This window comes from Pygocentrus nattereri, chromosome 19, assembly GCF_015220715.1.
Source record: "Pygocentrus nattereri isolate fPygNat1 chromosome 19, fPygNat1.pri, whole genome shotgun sequence".
In the NCBI taxonomy this organism is placed as follows: domain Eukaryota; kingdom Metazoa; phylum Chordata; class Actinopteri; order Characiformes; family Serrasalmidae; genus Pygocentrus; species Pygocentrus nattereri.
Genome location: NC_051229.1, coordinates 32,011,662 through 32,034,773, shown reverse-complemented (window position 1 = coordinate 32,034,773; position 23,112 = coordinate 32,011,662). Strand labels below are relative to the sequence as shown.

Genomic DNA, 23,112 nt, shown 5'->3' with positions numbered 1-23,112 from the left:
TTTTATAACATTAGACTATATTTTGTAATCAGGTTACTTTAAAACACACATTTAAACCGAAAATAAGAATTTAAAAAGTGACATACAGTATCTGCCTGATGCCTGAGACATTGTTCTATGACAGTTTTGTGATAAGGTTGTGGCCTAAGACCGTTTCACACCACAGTCTTATCACAAAACTGTCATAAAACAGGGTCTCAGGCATCAGGCAGCGTATTTGTACAATCTCACATTCATTTCTATTTCTGTATTTCTGTATTCACTTCTCTGCCCTCCACTGTATTCCAAATATCTTTGCCACAATCAACTTCACATAGGAAACTTAGTGTGGTTCTCTGGTCATTTTGGCTCTATTGAGAGCATGAGCTGTGGTTCCATCACCACCACTGTAAAGAAATTTACTTGATTTTGTTATTATATATTTTTTTCAATTGTATGTATTTTTAACAAAGGTGGTTACAGATATAACTAAATTCACATGAACTGAATGAACGGGACTGACTTTGAATTATGTTTACTGAATTATGAATAAATGTTATGCATGTGGTAAGGCAGAGCTCAGACAAAATGTATTCAAATAAACAACGTATCAAATCATCGCAACGCATTTTCAGTGTATCAATACCAACAACACTTATATTAAAGGTTCATTCTTTAATACTTAAAATTGAGAAACATATTCATTTCAAAAAGTATCCAAATAGTCAGGTGAAATACACCGTATTGTGGCTATTTTCATACACTTTCAGTAAATAAATAAATAAATATATTTACATGGTATATTCCTAGGTGTAATATTTATCCATACATTTAAACAAATAAAATACTAATAAATGTATTGGAATGTTTGGAGTGTATTCCAGCATGGATTGCAATGTTTTTCACATGCATTTTAAACATATAAAATATATGTCCATATATTTGTTGTGTGGGCTGTTGTTTTTCAGAATAAATCTTCAATTAACCATGATGTTGCACTCACATCGTGTAAACACTAGAGGGAGCTGGACTACATCTCAAAGAGTGCTGAAAGGAAACTACCAATCAAACCAGGCAGATTTAAATGAAAACATGCATTTAGCCATATTTTAGTGAACATTTGTGAATTTCCTCGTAAAAATGGTTAATTTGGTGAGGTAGGGCCACAGTAGTTATGGACGGATGTGTGAATATGAAATTTAAGATATGAATAACAGCATACAAGGCACTCAACTCTACAACAAAGGGGACCTCCACCCATTTTTCAAAGTTTCTGTAAAATGCAGTCCTTTTATGTAAATGGGGTCATTCAAGGAGGTTTGGTGTGAAATAGTTAATTGTAGAGGAACGCGCTGACTCTGGTGGCTTTACAGGAACCAGGGGTCGCGATGTCGATAGTAAATAAACTGGCTTTATTTGTTCTGTAGACCTCGCGACACCTAGCTGCTAGATACACCACCAGGCAACCTACACGTGTCTTCTGAACTTTTATATGTTCTGTGGATGATGTAAAATTGGGGTAGCGTTGGGTAACCTTTGTATGTGATCGTTTTCTGTTGAGGTGCTTTGAGAGACATTGAACTCTTCAGACGTCTGGTTCCTATCACCACCACTGTGAACAATTCTAACTCACCAAATTTTTATAGTACGAAGCATTTTACACCAAACCACTCTGAATGGCTCTGTTTACATCCCAACCAGTTAATTACGTAGAAGTGTAGAAAAATCGATAGAGTTCCCCTTTAAAACGTGAATGAAATGCAGTGAAAAGCGGCCGGGCGATGATGTTTTCGCAGCATTAAAGCGTTTTTCTTCAGCTGCGTCAAGCATAACATCAGTTATGGATAAAATAACAACTGAACGGATCGTCTGGGGTCATAAAAGTCCTTGAAAGCCATGAGCGTGCTGCTGGACCATGCTTTTATTTTTAATGCGAGGGGCGGAGGAGGTCTCCTCACATTTATCTGGCGAATTTCAAACACTCGCCGCCACCATATTGGAAGCAGAATACAGAAAAGAGACATTTGGCTTAAAACACGGGTATTTTTGAGGACTTAAACGTGTATTATTACTGGATATCAGACACTCCTCTCCACCTTTACTCGTTTAATCAGCCGTGTTACCGTTACACGAAGCGGCCGGTTTCCTCAGCCCGTGTTTACTATTGCTTTTATAGTTTGTAACAACTAACGTTAGCTGCAACCAGGTTAGCTTAGCTAGCGGCGCGTATAGCGCGAAGTTTTTTTTGTTTGTTTGTTTTGTTTTGTTTTATTCCTCTTCAGAACATTTTAGTCAATTTTTAGGAATATTTAACCTTTAGCAGATGAGTACGTGCGAAGCTCGGTTCGGTGCTAAAAATACTAGCGGGTTTAAGAGGGAGCGAGTGGCCGAAAGCTGACTTCAAAACAAAACGGCTTGCTAACTAAAGCTGGCTGCAAACTCGGTTAGTTAGCAGCTACCTCGGACGGAGCTAACGTTATCTAGCTAGCTTATAAGCCAGACTGCCTGATTCCCCATGACCATAGACAGCTATAATAACTACAATAGTCACAAGGCTGTATTATTTTTCTCCTCAGGACTTAACGTTAGCTAGCCAGTTCGTCTCTGCTCTCCGTCTCGGGCACCGTCGTTAGCCTTCTAACGTTAGCTCGACTACAGCTGAAGTGGAGAAGAATCGAGCTGAGTTGGTAGCTTTGCTGCTGGGGAAGAAAAGGACTAACGCATTTGTTTTCCATGGACAACACGTCCATAATAACGCAAGTTACGAATCCTAAGGAGGAGGAGATACTATCGTCAAACCCTGAAAAAGGTAAGGTGGATTTGGCGAAGTTAAAAATGCAGTTTTACCAGCTTAACGAGCGTTCTTTAGCGAGGCTAGTGAGCAGAAATTGAATGGGAATGCATCTGTGCAACTATCCGCTGATAATCCTTTCGGGGGGATGACATTCAGTTATCTAAAATTGGCAATAATATAGCTATAAGTTTCAGATAATTAAAGCTAGCCAATAGCTATTGCAACTGCAGGGAGAACGTGGCTAGCTAACCTAACTACTAAACAGCTGTATGTACGCAACTGGCTGGATTTAAAGGGCAATTCCACCCGTTTTTCCAAATTTCTGAATATTTAAGTTACTTGAGATGTACTTTTGGGGCTGTTCTGCCGTACCTATCCACAATTAATGAATAAAAAAGTGAGATAAAACGCATTTTAAGCCACAACGTCATCACAGAACGAGCATAAAACAATGTGTTCGACATGAGGCATCATGTTCATAACTGTTTCATATAATGACTTTCTGTGAAGGAGCTTTTAAAGGTGGACATCTGGTTTCTGTCACCACAACTGTGAACAAATTTGACTCTTTAGGTTTCTCTAGAACAGACATTTCACACCAAACCACTCTGAATGACTTCTCAACTATTAAATGATATATTTTTAAAATTCGGTGGAGTTCCTCTTCAAGAAGATCTAATTCTGGTTTATAGTAACTATATGGATATAAAGTCATTTAATTTTGTGAGACATGTCTTGTAAACAGTTGATGTCTTTTATTGGTTGGAGTGTTTATAGGTACTAGAATCAAGAGTGTGTGTGTGTGTGTGTGCATATGCGTGCTCGTGCAAAGTCCATGCCTTGATATCACATCATGCAGGTTGGTGTTACATAATTGTTATGCACCATGACTGGAGCTGAGACTAAAGTTTAGGGCTTATCCTGTGATTGGTAGGCGGGTTGTGACCATGTCATATGTTTAGTTTTGTATTTTTCAGTGTTTTGAACTGGGAATGTAATGTAGGCCTGTTTTTGGGAATCAAGAAGCAAGATTAGTTTTTTTTTTTAAAAACTTTAAAACTATTAAAAAGCAATAGCTCACTTGTGCAGCTAAACCTTAATGAACCATGCAACGCTTTGTTAAAGTGGGAAAAATGTGCTGTTTTCTTTTCGCAGTTGAATCAGTATCCCCCCCCCCCCCATCTGAGCCTCTGAAGTCATATGTACATAGGTTTGTTTCAGTTGTGCAGTCTAAAACAGGACGCTCGCTGCACCTTGCGTAAAACTGTTTATGGTAAGCTATCTGGGGTGAAAAGTATCCCAGGGATGGTGGCGTTTTTGCCCTATGAGTCAGTTTGAGATGCCCTCTGTCCTCTTAGCTTACCAAATTGAGGCCTGAGTACTTCCAGGTATTTACCTTTTGACCTCTGGCTGTGTGAGGACAGAGACTTGCCAGCAGCTGCCTTTTCATTTAGACAAAGAATGAACTAGGCTTGAGAACTAGGCAAGGTTCTCTTGACTGTAGCCTACAGCAGCCTAGCCTGGCTGTTATTGATGCAATATAATGTTGCTTTGGTATGTTACAAGAATGTCTAAAAAGCCTGATATATAATAAAGAAATATGAATAAGCCTCGCTTATTTCGTTTGGAATATTTTGCTGTAATTACACCAAAGTGAATCAACGTGGATTCACTAAGAACATGTTACTAAGGTTAGTATTAGCAAAGATTCAGAATTTCCAGAAGGAGAACCTACTGTGTATTTAATCTCTGTGGGTTCTTTATGAACAGATCATGGGGAGCCTGAGTAAAGGACAGAAAACAGAATTTAAAACTGAATACAAACCTCTTGGCAGTTGAAACACTGCTGTTTTATAGGCTTTGCATGTTGGTTATCATTACTAATCAAGTACATTGTCAGTGTACATTGGCCCCAAAAGTATTTGGACACTAACAGTTCAACCAGTGGTAACCTTTAATGAAGTTCCTAAGGTTGCTTTGTAAAAGAAAATGATATTTCAGAGAAAAACACTCCGCACAGCATCGAGCAGATAGTAGACTCTTTGTGCAGGGAATTCCAACAAGATGGCACTAAAGCCACTGAAAAGCACAGTGACGGAAACGTCAAAGTATGGGGTCGTTTTCCTACCTTGCTCTGAGGAAGGTTGTGCTATTTGATGGGAACATGAACTCTGAAGCATACAAAGGCATTTTGGATGCAGCCTTGCAGAAGTTCTGCAAAGACGCTTCAAACAACAACGGTCTCAAAAGTGAAAAAATTGCCACAGAGAAAATTAGAGTATTGGAACAGTCCATTTAAAATGAATGCCATTTGAACACAAGTATGGAACAAATGTCCGATTACTTTTTGGGGCCAGTTTATATCGCTGAAACTGAAAAGCAGCATCAGAGTATACCGATACTAATAAATCGCTCAGCACTTCTGCAGACCAGCTTGTTTGATTTTCTCTCAGAAACGGGAGGAGATATGTATTTAAGCTGGGTTGGCAACTTAATATGGTCACAGCACTAAGGTGTCTTTGAATAGGAATAGGGGAATGAGGAGGTGTAGAGTAGAGCGAGGGAGTGGGTGAACGAGTCGAGAGCAGTTTGAGCAGTTTGAGGCAGCTGCATTGTAACATAGCTTCAGCTCCACTGGTGCCTCATTGCCTGCAGTGATCAGTGTCTTTTCCATGTTGTGTGCCAGATATTTTCTATTATCTGTTTATATAGCATGTCTTGGCACTTTTGATTGGCTGTGCTGTTGTGAAAAGATATTTAGATGCTCTTTCGACAGCACAGTGATTATAACACCCATTAGATGTTCAAGTTGTCTCCTTTCTTTGACCGACTTGACATCTCAATGTGAATTTCCAGTCCTTTACATTAGCTCTATTAGTGGTCTGGACAAACTCTTACTGTGTCACGTCCAACCTCATTGCTACCTTAAACATATTCTGTGCTGTTCATGTTGATAAATACAGTCAGCCTGCCATCTGCTGCACAGCCATCGTTGCTTGACCACATTGCTCCAACAGACCTCAGGGCTCCACTTCAACCTAAGCATATTCAAGTGTTGATTCATGTTTAATATTGATGTTATGTTTAATGGAATATTGTTCCATGTTCCAGCATCTTGTTACTTATACAGGTGATTTTTGTTACATTGCCTTTTAAGACTGATATATGTAAATTACCTCTGTTCTGATTGGCTGCTCTGCAGAGGGGTTTGTTTAAAAAAAAAAAAGAATGCTCAGACTGAAGCACTCCCTACAACCTCCATGTCAACGGGTGGTGCTAAACTGCCCTATGCTGAATACGGTCAAGTGCAAAAGTTTGAACAGCCAGTTGATTTTCTAAGTAAATCGAAATGAACACATTCTGTATTTGTAAATGTGCAAATTTGAATGGACTTTCTATTTTTTGGTGGGTTAAACATAAGAAACAAACAAAATATGAAATGTGCCAGAACTTTTGCATCTTATGTTTTGCCCCCCCCCCCCAAAGACGGTACATTCAGTAAATAAACAGCAATTGTGCGTTCAAGTATGAAGGCGTGTTCCCATTAGATTTATGATGGCCTTTTTTGCAGCCTTACGTTTAATACAATTACATACATTAAATTTCATTATTTAAAAAAAAAACAAGAAAATGTAATTATCTGTGCTCTTTAATATAGCTTGTGTAAGAATTAATAAGCTGTTTAATTTCTGTTTTGGGTTACTTATACATAAAAGGAAATGTTTTGCTCATAAATTACATTATCTATTTATATTATTTGTGTTTTGGGTGTATCAGTTGTGTGAAACGTTTGTTGCCAAGTCAAACATTTATAAGCAGTAATGTAGATATAACTAGAGCAGCAGCATTTGAGGCACACAGGTGAGCGCCATTTTATGGAAAATGGTGTGCAGTTGATGGCAGATTATGCAAATGCATTTTTAAGCCTTTTTCAGCATAACTCTTTGTATTTATATATGACAATGAAGTGTGCCAATAATAGCAAAGTCTGTTGACGTGTTTTATGAAATGCAGTTTGGTTGTTGCGAGTTGAAATATATTATTATTGGATAGAAAGTTTCACAACGTATTAAAAGTTCACTACTTTCTGTTGTTACTTGAAGTAAACCAGCATTAGAATGAAACTTTCATTTACAGTAGAAGAGTTTTGTATTGATAAAATGTCTTGCCATCGTACTATTTGGTATCATTTGTGATAAAGTATCATTATCAAAGTTGCGTTATCGTGAGATCCCTAGTTTAATGTGTGTATATGTATGTATGTATGTGTGTGTGTGTGTGTGTGTGTATGTGTATATATATATATATATATATATATATATATATATATATATATATATATATATATATATATAAACATATATATATATATATATAATTATTTTTTTTTTTTTTTTTTTTTTTTTTTTTTTTTTTCACTTGAACAATTTTGGATGGTTAAAATGTTGTTCTGTGTATTGTGCAAATTGTCTCCATACATAAAATATATATACTCCCATGCAAAAAACGGGCCAAACCTAAAATGCCAAAACATTAAGCTTTTAACCTCTTATTCTCCTTATGTTTTGTTTTTTCCAACTGAATTCATGTGACCAAATCGTAAGGCAAGTTATTCAGTAACTGCATGAAATAAATGTACATTAAATGTATTAATTTAATTTATATTTTTGGTAAAAGCTCCCCTGAAATGAACAAAAACATGTTTTATGATCATACACATATTGCTATATGCTTACAGCTGAAAGCCAAAAAAATCTTAGATGCTCTTTCTATTATTTTCTAAACAATATTTTTAAAGAGCCGATCACTGAAGAGACGCCATCTATCTATAGCCCAGATTTGTAGAAAAATGGGTCGACTTTCAGAAGACAAGAAAAATTGTTCAGCTTCTTCTATTATAAGAGTTTAAAATGACATTAACCGTCTATTTGATTGGAAAGAAGACAGTTACAGCCTCATATGACGCCCCCCCCTTTTGATTGTAGCTTATGAAATATGAAAGTTATGAAGAACATGACGAGGTGCATTTTGGAACCACTGGTGGTCTCAAGGAGTTGCATACTCTTCGCAGCAATTCAATAGATAAAGTAAGTTAATATGGAATATCGTTCCCTTTGATTTCTTCCAGTATTAAAGTCTTGTAGGTAAACTTGTAGACAACGTTTTACAGAAAGAAGAGTCAGTATTTCATCTCAGTCAGTGTTTCACTTGGCACTGATGGCTTCAAACAGCTGAAAAACATTGCCAAGCTCGTGTTTAATGTGAGATCAAATGTTCTCTGTAGATTTAAATCTGGACTCGGACCAGGCCAAAACCATTAGGAACAACCATTATCATTTTGGTCTTGGCCAATATTTTTGTATCCGAGTGTATATAAGATGATCTTTAATTGCAGGCAGTGAAGACAAGCATTGACCCTTAAAAATATTCATAATATTGTAGCTCATTCACTCATTCATGTCTAACCCCTCATCACGTTCTGTTTTGTATGTGTTATGACTTATTTGTAAACAGTGCAGTTACAGTCTTCACAATTATATTTAGCTATGTGAGCAGTGGGAGGCAAAACCTCTGAGAATCATAGACGATAAATATAACATGCACGATAAATATAACCTTGAAGTATTCACAGTAGCTTTGATTGCATCCTACACTGCGAAGAGGGTTTTTTGTATTACCAAAATAAAAGTTCGGGGAGCCTTTTTAAAAGGTTTTAAAAATTATAAAAAATTATAAAAACTCTTTACTAATGTCTTAAATAATATTATTGGTACTATTATAAATACTATGTATAATTTGCATGATGGAGAAGCTGCTGTAAAGACCTAAAAATGGTAAATGTAGCATAATTAGAGTGGCACACAAAAAACCCAGAACGAGTCAAGCATTCAAATGGTTTGTAATGGTTTTGGAAATATAACGATTGCTTTTACTAAGGAAATCCTGAAGAACCCGTTTTGGTAAAGAGGGTACAGTTATAGACTTGGAGGTTTCTTTTTCTCCAAAATGTGACATTTTGGTCTGAAGAACTTCAGCTCTGAGCGAAGGGGCGGGAGAGGAATGCAGCCTTTTTATTGGCTGTGGAGTTTATCTCGCGCCGCCTCCTTTTGTTCCAGCCCCTTTCTTTCTCCCTCCTTCCTTTTAGCTCTCGCATGCTCTCCCTGCTCCATGCCGCCACAGGAGTCGTCACTCGAGCCCTGGAAAGAAACGGAATATCTGAGTGCTCTTAAAATGGAGCTGCAGGCGGCAGCCAATGTGTATTAGGGCCCATAGAGGACTGGGTGGAGTCAGGAAGTGAGAGGGTCTTGTTTCGTTTTTTTTTTTTTTCTTTTCTCCCCCTCCCCATGTCTATTTTTAAAGGACATTCTCTCTCTGTTGACCTCAGCGTAGCCGTTTAAAGTGTTTGCTGTGGCTTTGGTATGGCAAGAGATTATTATTAGTGTGGGATTGAAAGAGTGACTTTGATGGCATCTCACTGTCTGCTGCTGTGTGTCGTGGTGTGAATCAGGTTTTAGACTATTTATGTTGTCCCCAGAAAAGAAAAGTACACTTCTTTTTGTTATACACAGGGATGGGCAAATGCTGCTGGGCATGAAAAACAATAACAAATAAGGGGAAAAAAGGGACCAAAATTGAGCAAAGGGTTCGTTTTTGGAAGAAAGTTAGTTTGAAAAAGTTTCATTATTTGGGTAGAGCTGAGAGGAATCTTTAGATGAGTAACGGAAGCTGCTTCTTCAGAGGAGCTACTGAGCTAACAGAGCTAACCAGCACAACCTTGAATGCTGATGAGAACTGCACAAAGTATTTTCTCTTCAGTGGATGACGTCCCTACATTTTACTTGGATTGAGAAATGTATTTTCACTGTTGTTAGATGACATCAGTTAATTAGCCTTTAGTTAGCTTTTCGTGAAATATCAGCCAAACAGTCTCATTTTACAGTCCTGTTAAAACATTAAAATTTGTGTTTACTTGAATTGTTGGGCTGTTTTTCTCTGTTTTCCCATAATGCAGCATCACTTGCGCCTAAATAGTGATTTCAGTGTTTTAATATTGACCCCTCGATTTTGTGTGGGGTCAAATCTCTGTTCGCAATATTCAGTTTTCTTGAGTTGGAATGGATGAAAAGGTCCAGTGGTGCCACATTTTAAAAAAACAATATGAAACCTGTGGACACAGTTATGTTCATTCAGCAATTTACACGCTGCATTGCACAAAATCCAATCAAACAGGTCTAATTATGCTCTTTTAACGTAACATGCAGTTGGTCACTGTGCTGCACTGCAGCCCTCAGTTCCCCACCCCTGTTGCTAGTGATAACACTGACACTCCATTACTGGTTTGATTTATCCCTAAAGGCAGCTTAAGCTCTTATGCCATCAAGTGTCACTTAGCTTAATGATTTTTGACTTCCAATTTCAATGTCTTGACATGAAAACATAAAGTAACCTTTAATGTCTCCTCTGAGATGTTATGAGTGACAGTTACATTGACACAGAGTTTTTGAATATAGTATTTAGTTTACACTTTAATTCTAAGCATGTACTGTAATTGCCATTGTGATTTTGATCTTCAGTTACATTTAAAAGAGCATTAAGAAGTCTGAAATAGTATTACATGCAAACACCTTGTGCTATTTCTGTCACTACTATTGTTTTTTTCCCATAATGTTTTGTTCACTTCTTTTTAGAAGTTTATCTTTTACAGTATTCAATTAAATGCTGTTTAACTGAATGGATTCGTCATCATTTAAGATTTTCAGCACCAGAGGTTCACTGGAAGTCCGCATGTTTTGGTGTTTGTTACAAACAAGCAGCACTGAACTTTACAAACTAGACATTTTCACTTTTTAGTTTATAAGCGAAGCTCTGAAGAATTCTGAATAATCCCCACCTATTTTTCACTGTTTCTTAGCAGTTAATTTTTCTTTCAAGCCTTTTTTTTATTTTAAAAAATGTTTTTTCCTCTTTTCTTTGGGCCAGTTTCGCTGTCCAGTAGCAGCTTAAAGAAGAAGAATCGCCGAAGTCTCTTCAGCTCGTTCTTCTGCTGCTTGCGGAACTATGACGCTGATCCTCCTGCAACCACCAACAACAACACCAGCCCTCTGCCTCCTCCTGTGGAGGAGAATGGAGCTCCTCCTAAGGTGAGTGTACTCAAGCCACCCCACCATGGCTTTACTGAGGCTTGCAATTCTTATTAATGTGAAAGAGTCAAGCTTAGGCTTAAATTCCAGCTGAGTGATGTTCATTTTACTAAAGTAATTAAAATTTCCAAAAGATGATCTCATTTGTACGAGAACAAAAAGATGCACTCTAGCCATCTATTGTCTTATTTTGGTTCCTAAAGTAAGTGCTGTGGAGTAACTTCATGCAGTACTTGCAGACTGCATGTATTTTGATAGAAACTAGTTTCTTTGTGCACTCTTTCCATATAAAACTCAGTTTTGTACTTTTAATAATTGGTGGATCTGAGTATGACTCATGAGTGCCTTCTGTCACACCATTAATCATTAATAAGCAGTTAACCAATTGCAAATTTCAACAGAAATTACATCAGGAATGCTGGTAGTATGGTCCAATCACCCAAGCCTACTGAACAGCCACTGTAGATTTTTCTCAGCTATAACACTCTCCTTGTTGGTGCAGTTGGGCTTTTTAGAGCAGGGAAAGCATGAAAATTTTAAATATTGTGGCTTTCCTGGACTGCACTGAACAAACCCTGGTGTAGGCCTTCAGTCTGTGACCTCTTGAAAGAAGCTTTCAGACCATCTCACCCCGTTTGTGTTTAGTTTTGTGTGTAATCCTCTGTGTTCAGTTTCACCTCAAATGTGTTCTCATTTCAACCTCATTGTTACTTTTCTAGACTGGTACACGTGTCCTATGTTTGTTGTATCACCTCACACTCTCCTGTTTGTATGTCTCTCTGTGTCTTCATCTCTCCTGGTGTGTCGTGGCCCAGTGTGAGCAGGCTGAGGTCATCCCTGTTCCCGGTGTATGTATTACCCCTTTCTGTTTCCTCCTGCTTGAGTTTTTGCATGCAGAGTGGAGAGAGACGCAATTCAGAGCCATGTTTCTGAAATGGGCTCTGCTGCAAAGCCCTTCTACCAGTTTCTTCCTGTTAGCCTTGGACTGCACGCACTGCATTACCTTTCCAACACTGCTGGGCTGACTGAAGTGATTCTGGCACAGCTTCATGGGTCAAGACTGTTTGAAACACAAGCAACGGCCTCACACTCTCATGTACTAGAAGCTGACATTCTGAGAAACAAGAAAAAGACCAGTGCACAAGCGTAACGAATACCAGTAAAGTGTCAAATAAGTGCATCAAAATTTAATGCTGTCCACGTGGTCACCGTGAGTCAGAAAGAATTTGATGGCACTTAATAATTATAATAAAATGAAATTTAACATCACTAATTTGCTCCTCTGAGTGTCTCTCATGTATCGTCTTTGATAGAAACCACTGTCAGTGGGTGTGCTCTGTTTACCCGTGCCAGCTCGCTATGTTTTGCATAGTGGCAAGTGAGGGAAAACCGTTTTAAGTAGAGTCTCAGCACCACTTATACCACCTCTTCAGCAAATAATAATAATCTGCAGTTACAGTAAAAATGTCACTGTAAACTAAGGTTTTGTGATATGGGGGGAAACAGTATATCGCAGTACTTGTCCATTATCACAATGCATTATAAATATCAGCATACAACATGCTGATACAGAAAAAATGTGCAAAACCTCTATGTTCAATGATTTTTCAGCGGTTTACAAACTGCACTGCATTAAATCCAGTTGAACAGCTCCTGTTTCGTAATGAAACATTCAGCTGAGGAACACACATTAGCACAAAAACAATAAAATATCATTATGTAATGTTGTTCACCTCTACTAGAAACTATTGTACCTGTCCGTCTTGAGGGCAAATTGTCACTTATGGGTTCAGAAAGTACATTTCAATTTTACAATCCTTTGCCAGAGATTGCCATGATTTTCACATGGCATTTATATCACACAACTTCACCAACTGAGCCAGAGCTTTTGGGCAGTCAAAGCAGCAAAGACTGAATCATGCACCTCTTAAAAATGGAGTGCAAGCCATGCCTGATCAGCAAACTGAAAACTAGGCATCTAGGTGCATCCTGTCAGAATATAGTAGGTAGGGAGGGGGTGGGGAAATGTTTTTATTTGTTTGTTTGTTTGTTTGTTTAAAGGGATGACAAGGCAGGTACTCTTTATGAACACTCCTGTTTATCTTAGCCAAACCAATGAGTGTAGTGTATAATAAGAGCTCAGTCGACATCACATGCATATCCATAATCAAATTGAATCCTGACCTCAGAATTGAAAATCGTATTAAACACGTTAATACATGCATTGTTATACCCCTTTATGTACAGTCTTGATGAGTGGTTTCCATGAAAGATTGCAAGTAAGAAATACTCGAATACTTAGATTTGTGTGTTGCTGGGCTGTAGGCTCAGTCGTAATTTTAAATGTCTTACTGTTTCACTGGTGATTTATCAAGGCCAAAGTGGAACAGATGGGTTTTATAGGCAATCCTCTGATAAACAGGCTAAAGCAGAGGAGTGGTCTGCTTTATGTCTTACTCGGTATACACAGGAGGCTTCTTATTTTTACTGTACTTTTGTGTTGGAAATCTAGTTACGTACTTATTATTTTAAAAATATATCAAGTAAGCAAAGAATTCAAGTCCAGAGTTTCAAGTATAGATCATTATAATGCAAACCAGCAGCTAACCATTGCTGATTCATTGCGAAGATTAAGTTTAATCAGTCTTTTTGTTTTTTGTTCTTTTTGTTCTAAACTAGACGCTAGTTTTGACAAAGGCTGAGGCTGAGACTGTTCGTTTGACCTGTTGTCCCACAGCTCACCAGGAGAGGTTCATTAGTGCACACAGATTTACTTTGCTGAGGAGATTAGATTGATTCATCCACTTAAAAAAAGACAAGGATTATAGATTAGGTTAGCACAACAACATAAGCTTCTGTACTCCAGAAGCGCCACTTCTGTGTGCTGCAAGGGGGTTACACAAACAAATATAACAAATACCGGGTTAGTACAAAATATTACAATGAATGTTTTGCTTTTTTTGTATATCTGCTTGCATAATTACAAATAAACCTGCATGATTTCATAGATTGATTGATTTTTATTTATTTATTTAAGATTTGCAAGTGACAATTCTCATTACTGCCACATAGTAGATGTCAAGATAAATCTTTCAGTAATGTTTTCCTCACTCCACCTTTTCTCATTCAGAAGCTGTATAGTGTTTTCAGGGTTTTAAAGCTACTAGTGATTAAGTGTTTCACAAAATGTAGTTTTAACAGTCATTGAGATTTTTTTTTTTTCCACTCGCATAACATTTTATTTTGGTTCACCTTCCTTACAAGGAAAACATTGAAGTAAATAGATTCAACTGTTAAAAAGTAATACAAACTCATTATGTCTGATTAAAACTCTTTGTAAGAAAAAACATTTTGGTAATGAAAAGACACTTTTTTTTTTTTTTTTTTTTTTTTTTTTTTTTTTAAAAGAGTAAAGAAAAACTTGGGGGGAAAATGATTGAACTCTTTGGTGTTCTGTTTAGAGCTCCTGTTCATTTACTAAATTAAATATCGTTTATCTGTGTGATAATCGACACTTGCATTATGATGGACATTGTTTGTGGCTGTTCTCTGAGAGTGAGCCGAGGCAGAGTTGCCATCACCTCTTGGTTTTGTGACCAGTTTGACCCATCTCCTGTTTGTCTGAGCGTGAGAACAAAAGCTGCTAATTCCTGCATTAAGCCATAATCATAATCCCCTCTGTCTTCCCTTTTTGTGGAGTTTGTGGCATAGGACTGGAATACTGCCAGAGTGCATTCCTTTTAACATTTTAACATCCTTAAGCTATTGCTGCTCATTCCATGCAGTTTCTCAGCCATCCTCCCTTCTGTCTTGACAGAATCCCCCTTTTCTGTCATGCTCATCCTCCCTGTATTCTGTTTCTGCAGCCTCCAGAGAAATACCTCCTCCCCGAGGTGAACATCAATGACTACGGGAAGAAGTGTGTTGTAATAGACTTGGATGAAACTCTGGTGCACAGTTCATTTAAGGTAGGCCAGTTAATAACCCACTGCTGCTGTACCACCATGGATTGTTCTCCATTAAAGCACCAAGATAATCACTGCGTAGGTTGTGCAAGGCTTGCACATATCTGTAACTCCACTGAAAGGACTGCTGAAGTGAGGCTTGGTTTAAACATGATGATGCTTGTGACCCACCATACTGTTTAAATCAGCACTATATGCACATGGATTTGAGCGGTCATGGTGCATTTACTGCTGCTCCTACTGGAAGAGATTTGGAGAGCAGTGCTCATTTAGCAGCCCTCACCATCCGTATACTCTGAGCCTGTGAGTGGCCAGTAGTCTAAAAAACTACCTGCCTTCACTCGATTCATTACGATTAAGTTTGTCCGTGATTGCTGCATTTCTTCTTAGTCTTTTACTTAATCCAGTTTTAGTGCTGTTGAAAAAGAATGAGAGATGGGACAAACCAGAGCCTATGGGATAATTTATGAAAGCAGATTCCTCAAAAGCTATGTTGGGCACTTCTGAAATTGGTTTAAATTTTCCTGCTTTTGGGAAATGCTTTTGCTTTTGGAATTGTCCTTGCGGTGTTTAATAAGCACACAAAATGATTATTTTAGTATTATTTTTATTAGTGTTGTTTTGCTTTATAGGTGCACTGATGCCACCTTGTGTTCATTTTGATTAATGCTGGCATAATGTATAAATGAGTGTACAGTGTCCATTTCCGTTCCTCTTGATAAAAATGTTGCTGTTCACTTTCACAGTGTCATCTTTTTTTTTTTTTTTTTTTCTCCACACAGCCCATTAGCAATGCTGACTTCATTGTTCCAGTGGAGATAGATGGCACGGTGCATCAGGTACTGTAACACTCTGGGGAAACTAAGCAACAGTGCCTTCTTTTTCTGAACGTAACTCTCTGATCACACTTGGATCATAACTTCTTTATAAAAGCACACTGCAGTTGTATGAACTGCATGGTTTAGATCTTCTGAGACTTTTTGTGCCGTTTTGAATAGATGGCCTTTTGTGAGGTAAGCATGGTTGTTACCTTGTTCAAGTAATCCAGGATAGGCTGTGTCTGTCCTGGTTGGCCTATTCACGATTACTTGCACTGGGTGGCAGCTTTTTGTCTCCAAAAAATAGTTCTCATCAGTGTGCAGCGAATACTTGTGCATTACTATAGCTCTAATTCCTATGGTCTGCCTTAGGGAGCAGGATTGATGGCTTAGCCAACTAATTTGAGGCCTAGTTTGATCTAACCTTGGATTTTCTTTTCTTACGATGGTGAGTCACTGTTTACCGGGTTGTACCACTACGGGTGCTCCGGGGCTGGTTATGTTCGGGGTTTTGGATTATAAACAGCTCTATGACCAATTAGGGTGAACATCTGACCAATCAGGATCAGTCCTCTGAAAGAGGTGTAGCCCTCCGAGCCTTTATGGCTCACTTTCTGTGTCACAAGTCTTCTGAAAAATACTGCTGTCCAGCTGAGGAAACACGGATATCAACAATATGAAAAAGTTATTAATAAATGCTTTACTTTCTACACGATTTCTTCCTTCTTTGAAGACTAATCTGCTTGACAAATCCTTATGTTTTAGATTATTGGCTGTTTGTCACATGTGGAAATGAGTATTTAAACCTGAGTACAGAAAAAGTTCACTAAACATTTGAAATCGGATCTATTAACACTGATTGCATTTCTTAGGTTTTGTAAAGCTGAAACTTAAAGCCATATTGGAGCAAGATTTAACCCAATATGAATCTGTCAGGTCCATAGTTTTTAGCCTGCCGAGTCATAATTCTGGAGCGAATAACCTATGAATGGTCTTACTCTGAGCTCTTTCATTAATAGGACCAGGAGACAAGGCTAACTGCTTGAATAAAGTTCGACTTGGTTCCTTCATCCTCATTCAAAATAGGATTACTATAAAATATTGTAAAAGGAGAATGAAATGAAAGTAAATATCTGAAGGTACCTCTCACAATTCAGAGTGATTTCTGTCCTGATGGGTGTTACTGATGTAGCTTTACTAGCCTAAAGCTGCTCTATCTGCCACTAAATGGAAGTTTCATTTATATGAACCTGTTTAATTCTAATCTTAACTCTGAAGTGAATGTCAGGTCTACGGCTGTCTGAAGTAATTTAGAGAAATTACACAGATTTTACTCCTCAGGTAAAACTAATCCAGCTCAAAACGTTCCGTTAGTTAGGAACATTTATTTATTTGTTTGTTTGTTTGTTTACCTTGAACATGCTTCATGAGACAGACCAGTTAATATCCTTGAATGGAACATGAATGTGTTAAGGTGCGTGTCTGTGTTCCAGGTCTACGTGCTAAAGAGGCCGCATGTGGATGAGTTTCTGCAGAAGATGGGAGAGTTGTTTGAGTGTGTACTCTTCACAGCCAGTCTAGCCAAGGTTTGACTGTTTCACAACACCCTTTTAATGCTGCCATTTTCAGAACGAGGGGGTTTCATACCATATGCTCATACTATAAACACACTGCTTACTTTGACCTTTGGCACACATACTGTGTGCACACAGCTCCTCAAATTTGTCCCTTAGTGGTGCCTCAAGTCAATGCACATGCCTTTCTCATGTTTTAATTCAGCATAATTCAGTAGTTAAGATGTAAGCAAAGTAATTCCGAGTGGTTTGATGCGGAATGTGTCGTTCTAGAGATTTCGTTACAATGTTGGAACCAGACATCTCAAGGTTTTAATGCTTCTAAAAGCTATGACAGTAATTGTGGAATAAGTTTGCCGTCTGATGCCATGAGGAAATATTCGCAATGGTTTTGAGAAAAATCTCAAGTCTGAAGGGGTACATGTAAAGCGCTGAGGCAAAATCCAAAAAAGTGCTTTTTTCCATTTTACCATCATTATATTTTTTTTCATGATGGTAAATAAATTGGCCACATCGGTGTTGTAGACATTGTGACCAGGTTCCTGTCACTACCTCTGTGAAGTTTAGTTTCTCAACACTGCACCATTTCACATTAGACAAATCGGTGACTTTGTTGACATCTCAGCAGTTGAATTTTGTAGAACTTTAGAAATAAAATACTTAAACAATCTTTTAGCAGAACCCTTCTTTATGCCATCACAATAACAATTTTGGGAAAAGAGGCCCATTATTATTATTATTATTATTATTATTATTATTATTATTATTATTATTTACTTTAGTTTTTTTAACCCATTACAAATGAATCATAAAATGATTTTTTTTTCTCCACTGTGGCAGGGCTTGTTGATTGTGAAGCTTGTTTGTAGCATGCCTGAAGGCTTGTGAATGGGTTGTGAACTCTTTTGCTCTCCTCCTAATATCTGACCCACCCCTCTTTGTCTCTGTGTGGCCAGCATTTGTTTTAGCTGCTAATGCATGGGTAAGTGTCTCTATTGCCACCACAACTCCATGCACCGGTAGCATTAGCCCACAGAGCCCTAGCCGCAGATGCCGCCAGCTTCACCTACTTTGAAAGCTTATGTTGTTTTTAGTCGGGATGCTTTGCAGGCCATCGTGAAGTTTCCTTTGTTGCTCTGACTGTATACAGTGTCTCAGATGCTGCTTTATTTTGTCTTGTTAGTGGTACATGGCACAATAGTTGTTAAGAGTTGAGGCTGATTGTTCTAGAGTAGTTTGCATATCTTAGTTGCTTTGTTTTTAGGATGCCCTAGCCTGCCTTTTTTTGTCTGCGAGGCTGAGAACTCAAGTGGCTGAATGCTTATCTCTTCCAATCTAAAACTGTCATTTGTATTTAAGTTGATTTTAATTACTCAGGTAAGTCTCTAAAGGTTACAGCCTGTTTTAGGTTAAAGACCCGCATGTCCCCATGGTTCTTTGTAGTTTGTTTGTTTATTTTATTATTTGTAGATGGACCATGTAAGGATTTTTCTAAGCTCATTTTTCATCTGGCAGTAGGCACTTTTTGTTACTGTTGTCTTATTTGTGAGGAGCAACTTGCCATTTGTAGTTCCTTTAAGTGCTGTGATTCTTTTAACACAATTAATTTTTGACCCTTGGACTTTTCTACTGCAGTACGCTGACCCTGTGGCTGACCTTCTGGACCAGTGGGGAGTGTTCCGGGCACGGCTCTTCCGGGAATCCTGCGTGTTCCACAGAGGAAACTACGTCAAAGACCTCAGCCGGCTCGGGAGGGAGCTGCACAATGTCATCATAGTGGACAACTCGCCCGCTTCCTACATCTTCCACCCTGAAAATGCTGTAAGTCCTTTACTCACTGCAGTCTGAAACCAAACAGTTTCTTTTGTAGTTTATTGTGTAAAATCGATCTGATGGTGCTGATTGAGTTATATAGTTTTAAGAAGGTTGGTGCCATTTATAGTTGATTACAAAGTAAAGTGTGCATGCCTTTTTCTTTTTTTTTTGGCCAAGAAAATATTTCATGGCAATTTTCAAACGTCAGAATCCACAAAATTCAGGAACCCAATCTACTTCCCTAAAACGTCGAGACACTTTTGTGAGGATGAAAAAATGTAACCATCACTACATTGGAAAACATTCATCCTACAGCAGTGCTACAGTTTCTGGAGTGAGATTTTTCTGTTTCTAGTTTGAAGATTAGGAAAACCCTCTTCTAATGATGGTGGAAGGAACTTGTTAAAAGCTGCAAATTCATTGGGATACATTTTTTTTTAGAGCAAACTGTTTTTGTATTAATAACCGAGTGCATAAGGAAGCCAGATAGCTAATGTTACAGCTATGTAACTGTCTTCAGATAATCATTATAATGGAGAGAAAGGATTGCTCAAATGACGGAAATGACTCTTCCAGTGAGGAGGACAAAAAGCTTTTATTTATATATATATATAATGTATATGTGTGTGTGTGTGTGTGTGTGTGTGTGTGTGTGTGTGTGTGTGTGTATATATGTATATATGTGTATATGTGTATGGCACTCATGGGCTGGAGGTTAGGGAACCAGCCTTGTGACCGGAAGGTCGCCGGTTTGATCCCTACAGCCGACAGTCCATGACTGAGGTGTCCTTGAGCAAGACAACTAACCCCCAACTGCTCCCTGGGCGCTGTGGATTGGGCTGCCCACCGCTCTGGGCAAGTGTGCTCACTAGAGTGTATGTGGTGTTTCACTTCACAGATGGGTTAAATGCAGAAGTGAAATTTCCCCGTTGTGGGACTAATAAGGGTCTCTTAATCTTTTATTTATATATATTACTGAATTGATAAACAAACAAATGATCAAGTATTTAAAATTATTTATTAAGAATGATAAATAATTCTGAGTTGTAATCAAATTAAATTGTGATAATGTGATAATTGTGAGTGTGATTCATTCAAATTGTGTGGTCAGAGATTTACACCCCATTTATGTTTAAGAAGGTTAAAACAAAGCATGTCATCTTCAGTATTTTATCCATTCATGCACCCAGTTTAACAAGCAAACGGAATGCGCCATCTCCACAGGTTCCAGTGCAGTCGTGGTTCGATGACATGACTGACACCGAGCTCTTGGACCTGCTTCCATTCTTTGAAGGACTGAGCAAAGAAGAGGACGTTTATGGAGTTCTGCAGAACCTCAGAGCCAGGTAGCAAGCTGAGCTGCCCAGCCTTAAGGGGGGTGCAGTGGAGTGGCCCAACAGAGGGCGACGGGGCGATTTCTTCCGTCCTCTGCTCTCCCAGATGCCACTTAATAGCAGTCCACTGCTTACTACACAGGAACAGCAGACCATTGTCTGCGGCCCACCAGGGAGACCCATACAGTGTGACGAAAACTCCACTACACATGGACCTTCTTCTCAAGAGACCCACATTTGGCTCTCCTATTAAGTGCTTAATAATAAACCAAAAACACCAACTCCTTTTTTTTTCTCCCTTGAAATGAGACTCTAAGCGCAGATTTTTGGGTTGTTGCTATGCAGGCAGGCTTGGTGGCCTGTAGAAGTAAAAGGACTGTGGGGTTTTTCTTCACTTGCCCAACCAAGTGCCTTTTTTGAATGTCATTTTTATTGGGGGAGGTTGGGTGGGGGCATGTTTTTGTATATGGCATATTTCCAGAGAATCTTTTCCAGAATTCTACTCTTTAAAGCGGCAGCAAGTCAGAAGGTTTTTTTTTTTTGGGTTTTTTTGGTTAAATTTTATTTTTTTTATTATTGTAAAGGCACTGTTACTGAAGCCAGAGGGTTTTTTAATTATGGATAAATGTCTCCATCTGTGTTCTTGTTTTCTTTTGCTTTAGCTTGTGCCATCATATAGACATGTTCTTTATCATTAATTCTTTATAGACATGCATATTTGTTTGTCTTAAAGGGCAAAGGAATACATTTGCACTTGTTGGAGCTCCTTGTTTTTTTTTTTTCTTTTTAAGATGATGAGCAACAATCTCAGACTGAAGATTGTACTGTGCCAACGGATGGTTGTTTCCACCCCATTTTTATGCCATTCACTTGCTGAGGCTCGTCATCAGCATGTGGGTCCAGTGAACTTTAGTGTTGAAATGTAGGGTAGAAATCGGTACGGCACACGTCGACAGCAGTGTCTGGCCTTTTCAGCATTCATCCAGAGATTATAGCAAGTTAGTTATATGTTGAATTTTAGAGTTCATGTGTTTAGAGTGCATTTTAAAGAGGTGATTTAAACAGTCTGCCTTTGGTGATATAGCTTAGACTCCATGCAACTTAAGCCCTGCTCCTGCCCCACGCTCTTTAAGTCTTCTTAAAGGGGAAGCATCCTTTTCCTCTCAGGATGCACAGTTGCAAATGTATCTCTATTCTTTTTATCAGTTTCATTGTTTGTTGTAGTAACTTTCTTGAACGTGGTTAGTTTGAGCCACCTGTATAAGATTGGCTTTTGTTTTTAGTTTTTCAACTTGTTTAGGACCTGCTGCTGCTAGCGCACAGCGGATTCCAGTACATTACAGACACCAGAGTCGCCGGAGAGCCGTGTGGTTTGTGTCAGAGGCCGACTGGCGAAAGTTAAGGTGATAACCGAGCCCTGCGAGGCCAGCGTGAGCAGTTCACCACCATGCACTCAGGTGTCCAGAACATTTTTAGTTGGAGTAAGGGGCCATTCAGAGGTGTGTGGAGTGTAGGCTCTTGCTGAAAAGTAGATTCCAGATGAGTGCAGCTCTCAAACAGACGTGGGTTTTTGAGAGAGAGGTGTTCTTTTGGCTCTAGGTGCGCTGTATGTGTGGAGCCTCCTTCACCACGGTGCCTAGGAGAGGAGCAGTCGCGGCTTATCGAGAAGTGCCGCCAAGTACGCAATAACCTCTCTCTTTTCTTCTACGCCACACTTCACTCTGTATGACCTGTCAGTGTTTTTTCTTTCTCTTTCTCTCTGATAGTTTGTCCCTTTTTGCGCTACCTCTCTCCATCCTTCTCTAATCTCTGCACTCAAGGCAAGAGAGTATTTCATTGTTTTCATTATGATAATCTGTCAGTATTTGGTTTAAAATGTTAAACATCTATATTATCCTGCTGCTGTTGTTTCTTCCTGTTTCAGCTCCGTGCAGCTCCTTGTGCGGTTTCTGGTTTCAGATCTGACAATTTTTAGATAATCATGGTCTTATCTCAGTGTAGAATTTGGCAAGAATAGACTTTTTTTTTTTTTTTTTTTTCCTTTTACTTTCACTGACCGCAATTGCATTTCTTCTCTCTTTGTGTCGTTCATTTGTCCTAATGTTAAATGACCTGTCGCACTTTGGTGTTGGGCAAGGATGTTCTGTTCCTCCAGCAGGTGTTTTTTCACTAACAATTACAGGCACGATTACTTGGGGTGTCAACATTACTTGTATTATCGATAAGCATTACATCCACTTGGGGTTCTGTCTTTTAGATCTTTTTGAATTTCTTTCTTCTTACTTGGAAAGCCATGTAGATGTGTTGACAAGTCAAATGCAATCACTGCAGTTAGAAACCAGTGACAAGGGGCTGTGCTGTGCCACATTTGCAGTATGTTTCGAGGTGATATGATCCATGGTTTGTTGCAAAATTTTCTTCCAGACTATGATGTTATATTAAAGCACCTTTTTAAGAAAAAGAAATGAGTTTCACTGTTTTTTGGAGCTAGATTTGCATATTGTACTTTTCACGTTGACCAGCTGTAGTTCATTACAATTCATGTCAGCATGATTCTGGTATATTGAAGGCAATACAGATAGATGACGAAATACAAAAAAAGTAATTATTTTTTTTAGTAAATTTTGAATAACTGGACTTTGAGTTTAATGAAGTATGTAGTAAACATTTAACTGTTAATTTCACTCTTTCT

The 23,112-nt window shown here is 38.5% G+C and overlaps 1 protein-coding gene across 2 annotated transcripts; it reads left to right on the top strand.

Moving 5' to 3' along the window:
* The first annotated feature begins 1,957 nt into the window (after nucleotides 1–1,957).
* Nucleotides 1,958–22,885, top strand: ctdsplb (CTD (carboxy-terminal domain, RNA polymerase II, polypeptide A) small phosphatase-like b). Of its 2 annotated transcripts, XM_017711372.2 has the most exons (8): nucleotides 1,958–2,788; nucleotides 10,754–10,914; nucleotides 11,730–11,762; nucleotides 14,781–14,882; nucleotides 15,662–15,718; nucleotides 17,191–17,283; nucleotides 18,907–19,092; nucleotides 20,311–22,885. In XM_017711372.2, exons 1-8 carry the CDS (start codon nucleotides 2,713–2,715, stop codon nucleotides 20,434–20,436), a joined length of 834 nt encoding a protein of 277 aa, XP_017566861.1. In that variant the 5' UTR covers nucleotides 1,958–2,712; the 3' UTR covers nucleotides 20,437–22,885. The 2 variants fall into 2 exon arrangements, with proteins under 2 accessions (XP_017566861.1, XP_017566862.1); XM_017711373.2 differs by lacking the exon at nucleotides 11,730–11,762.
* The last annotated feature ends 227 nt before the right edge of the window (nucleotides 22,886–23,112 follow it).

Bases quoted from the DNA above. Each gene is read 5' to 3' on its own strand.
- ctdsplb (XM_017711372.2), top strand. From the start codon at position 2,713: ATGGACAACACGTCCATAATAACGCAAGTTACGAATCCTAAGGAGGAG. The intron at 10,915-11,729 runs GTGAGTGTACTC...GTCGTGGCCCAG, and splicing joins AGAATGGAGCTCCTCCTAAG to TGTGAGCAGGCTGAGGTCAT. The intron at 15,719-17,190 runs GTACTGTAACAC...TCTGTGTTCCAG, and splicing joins TAGATGGCACGGTGCATCAG to GTCTACGTGCTAAAGAGGCC.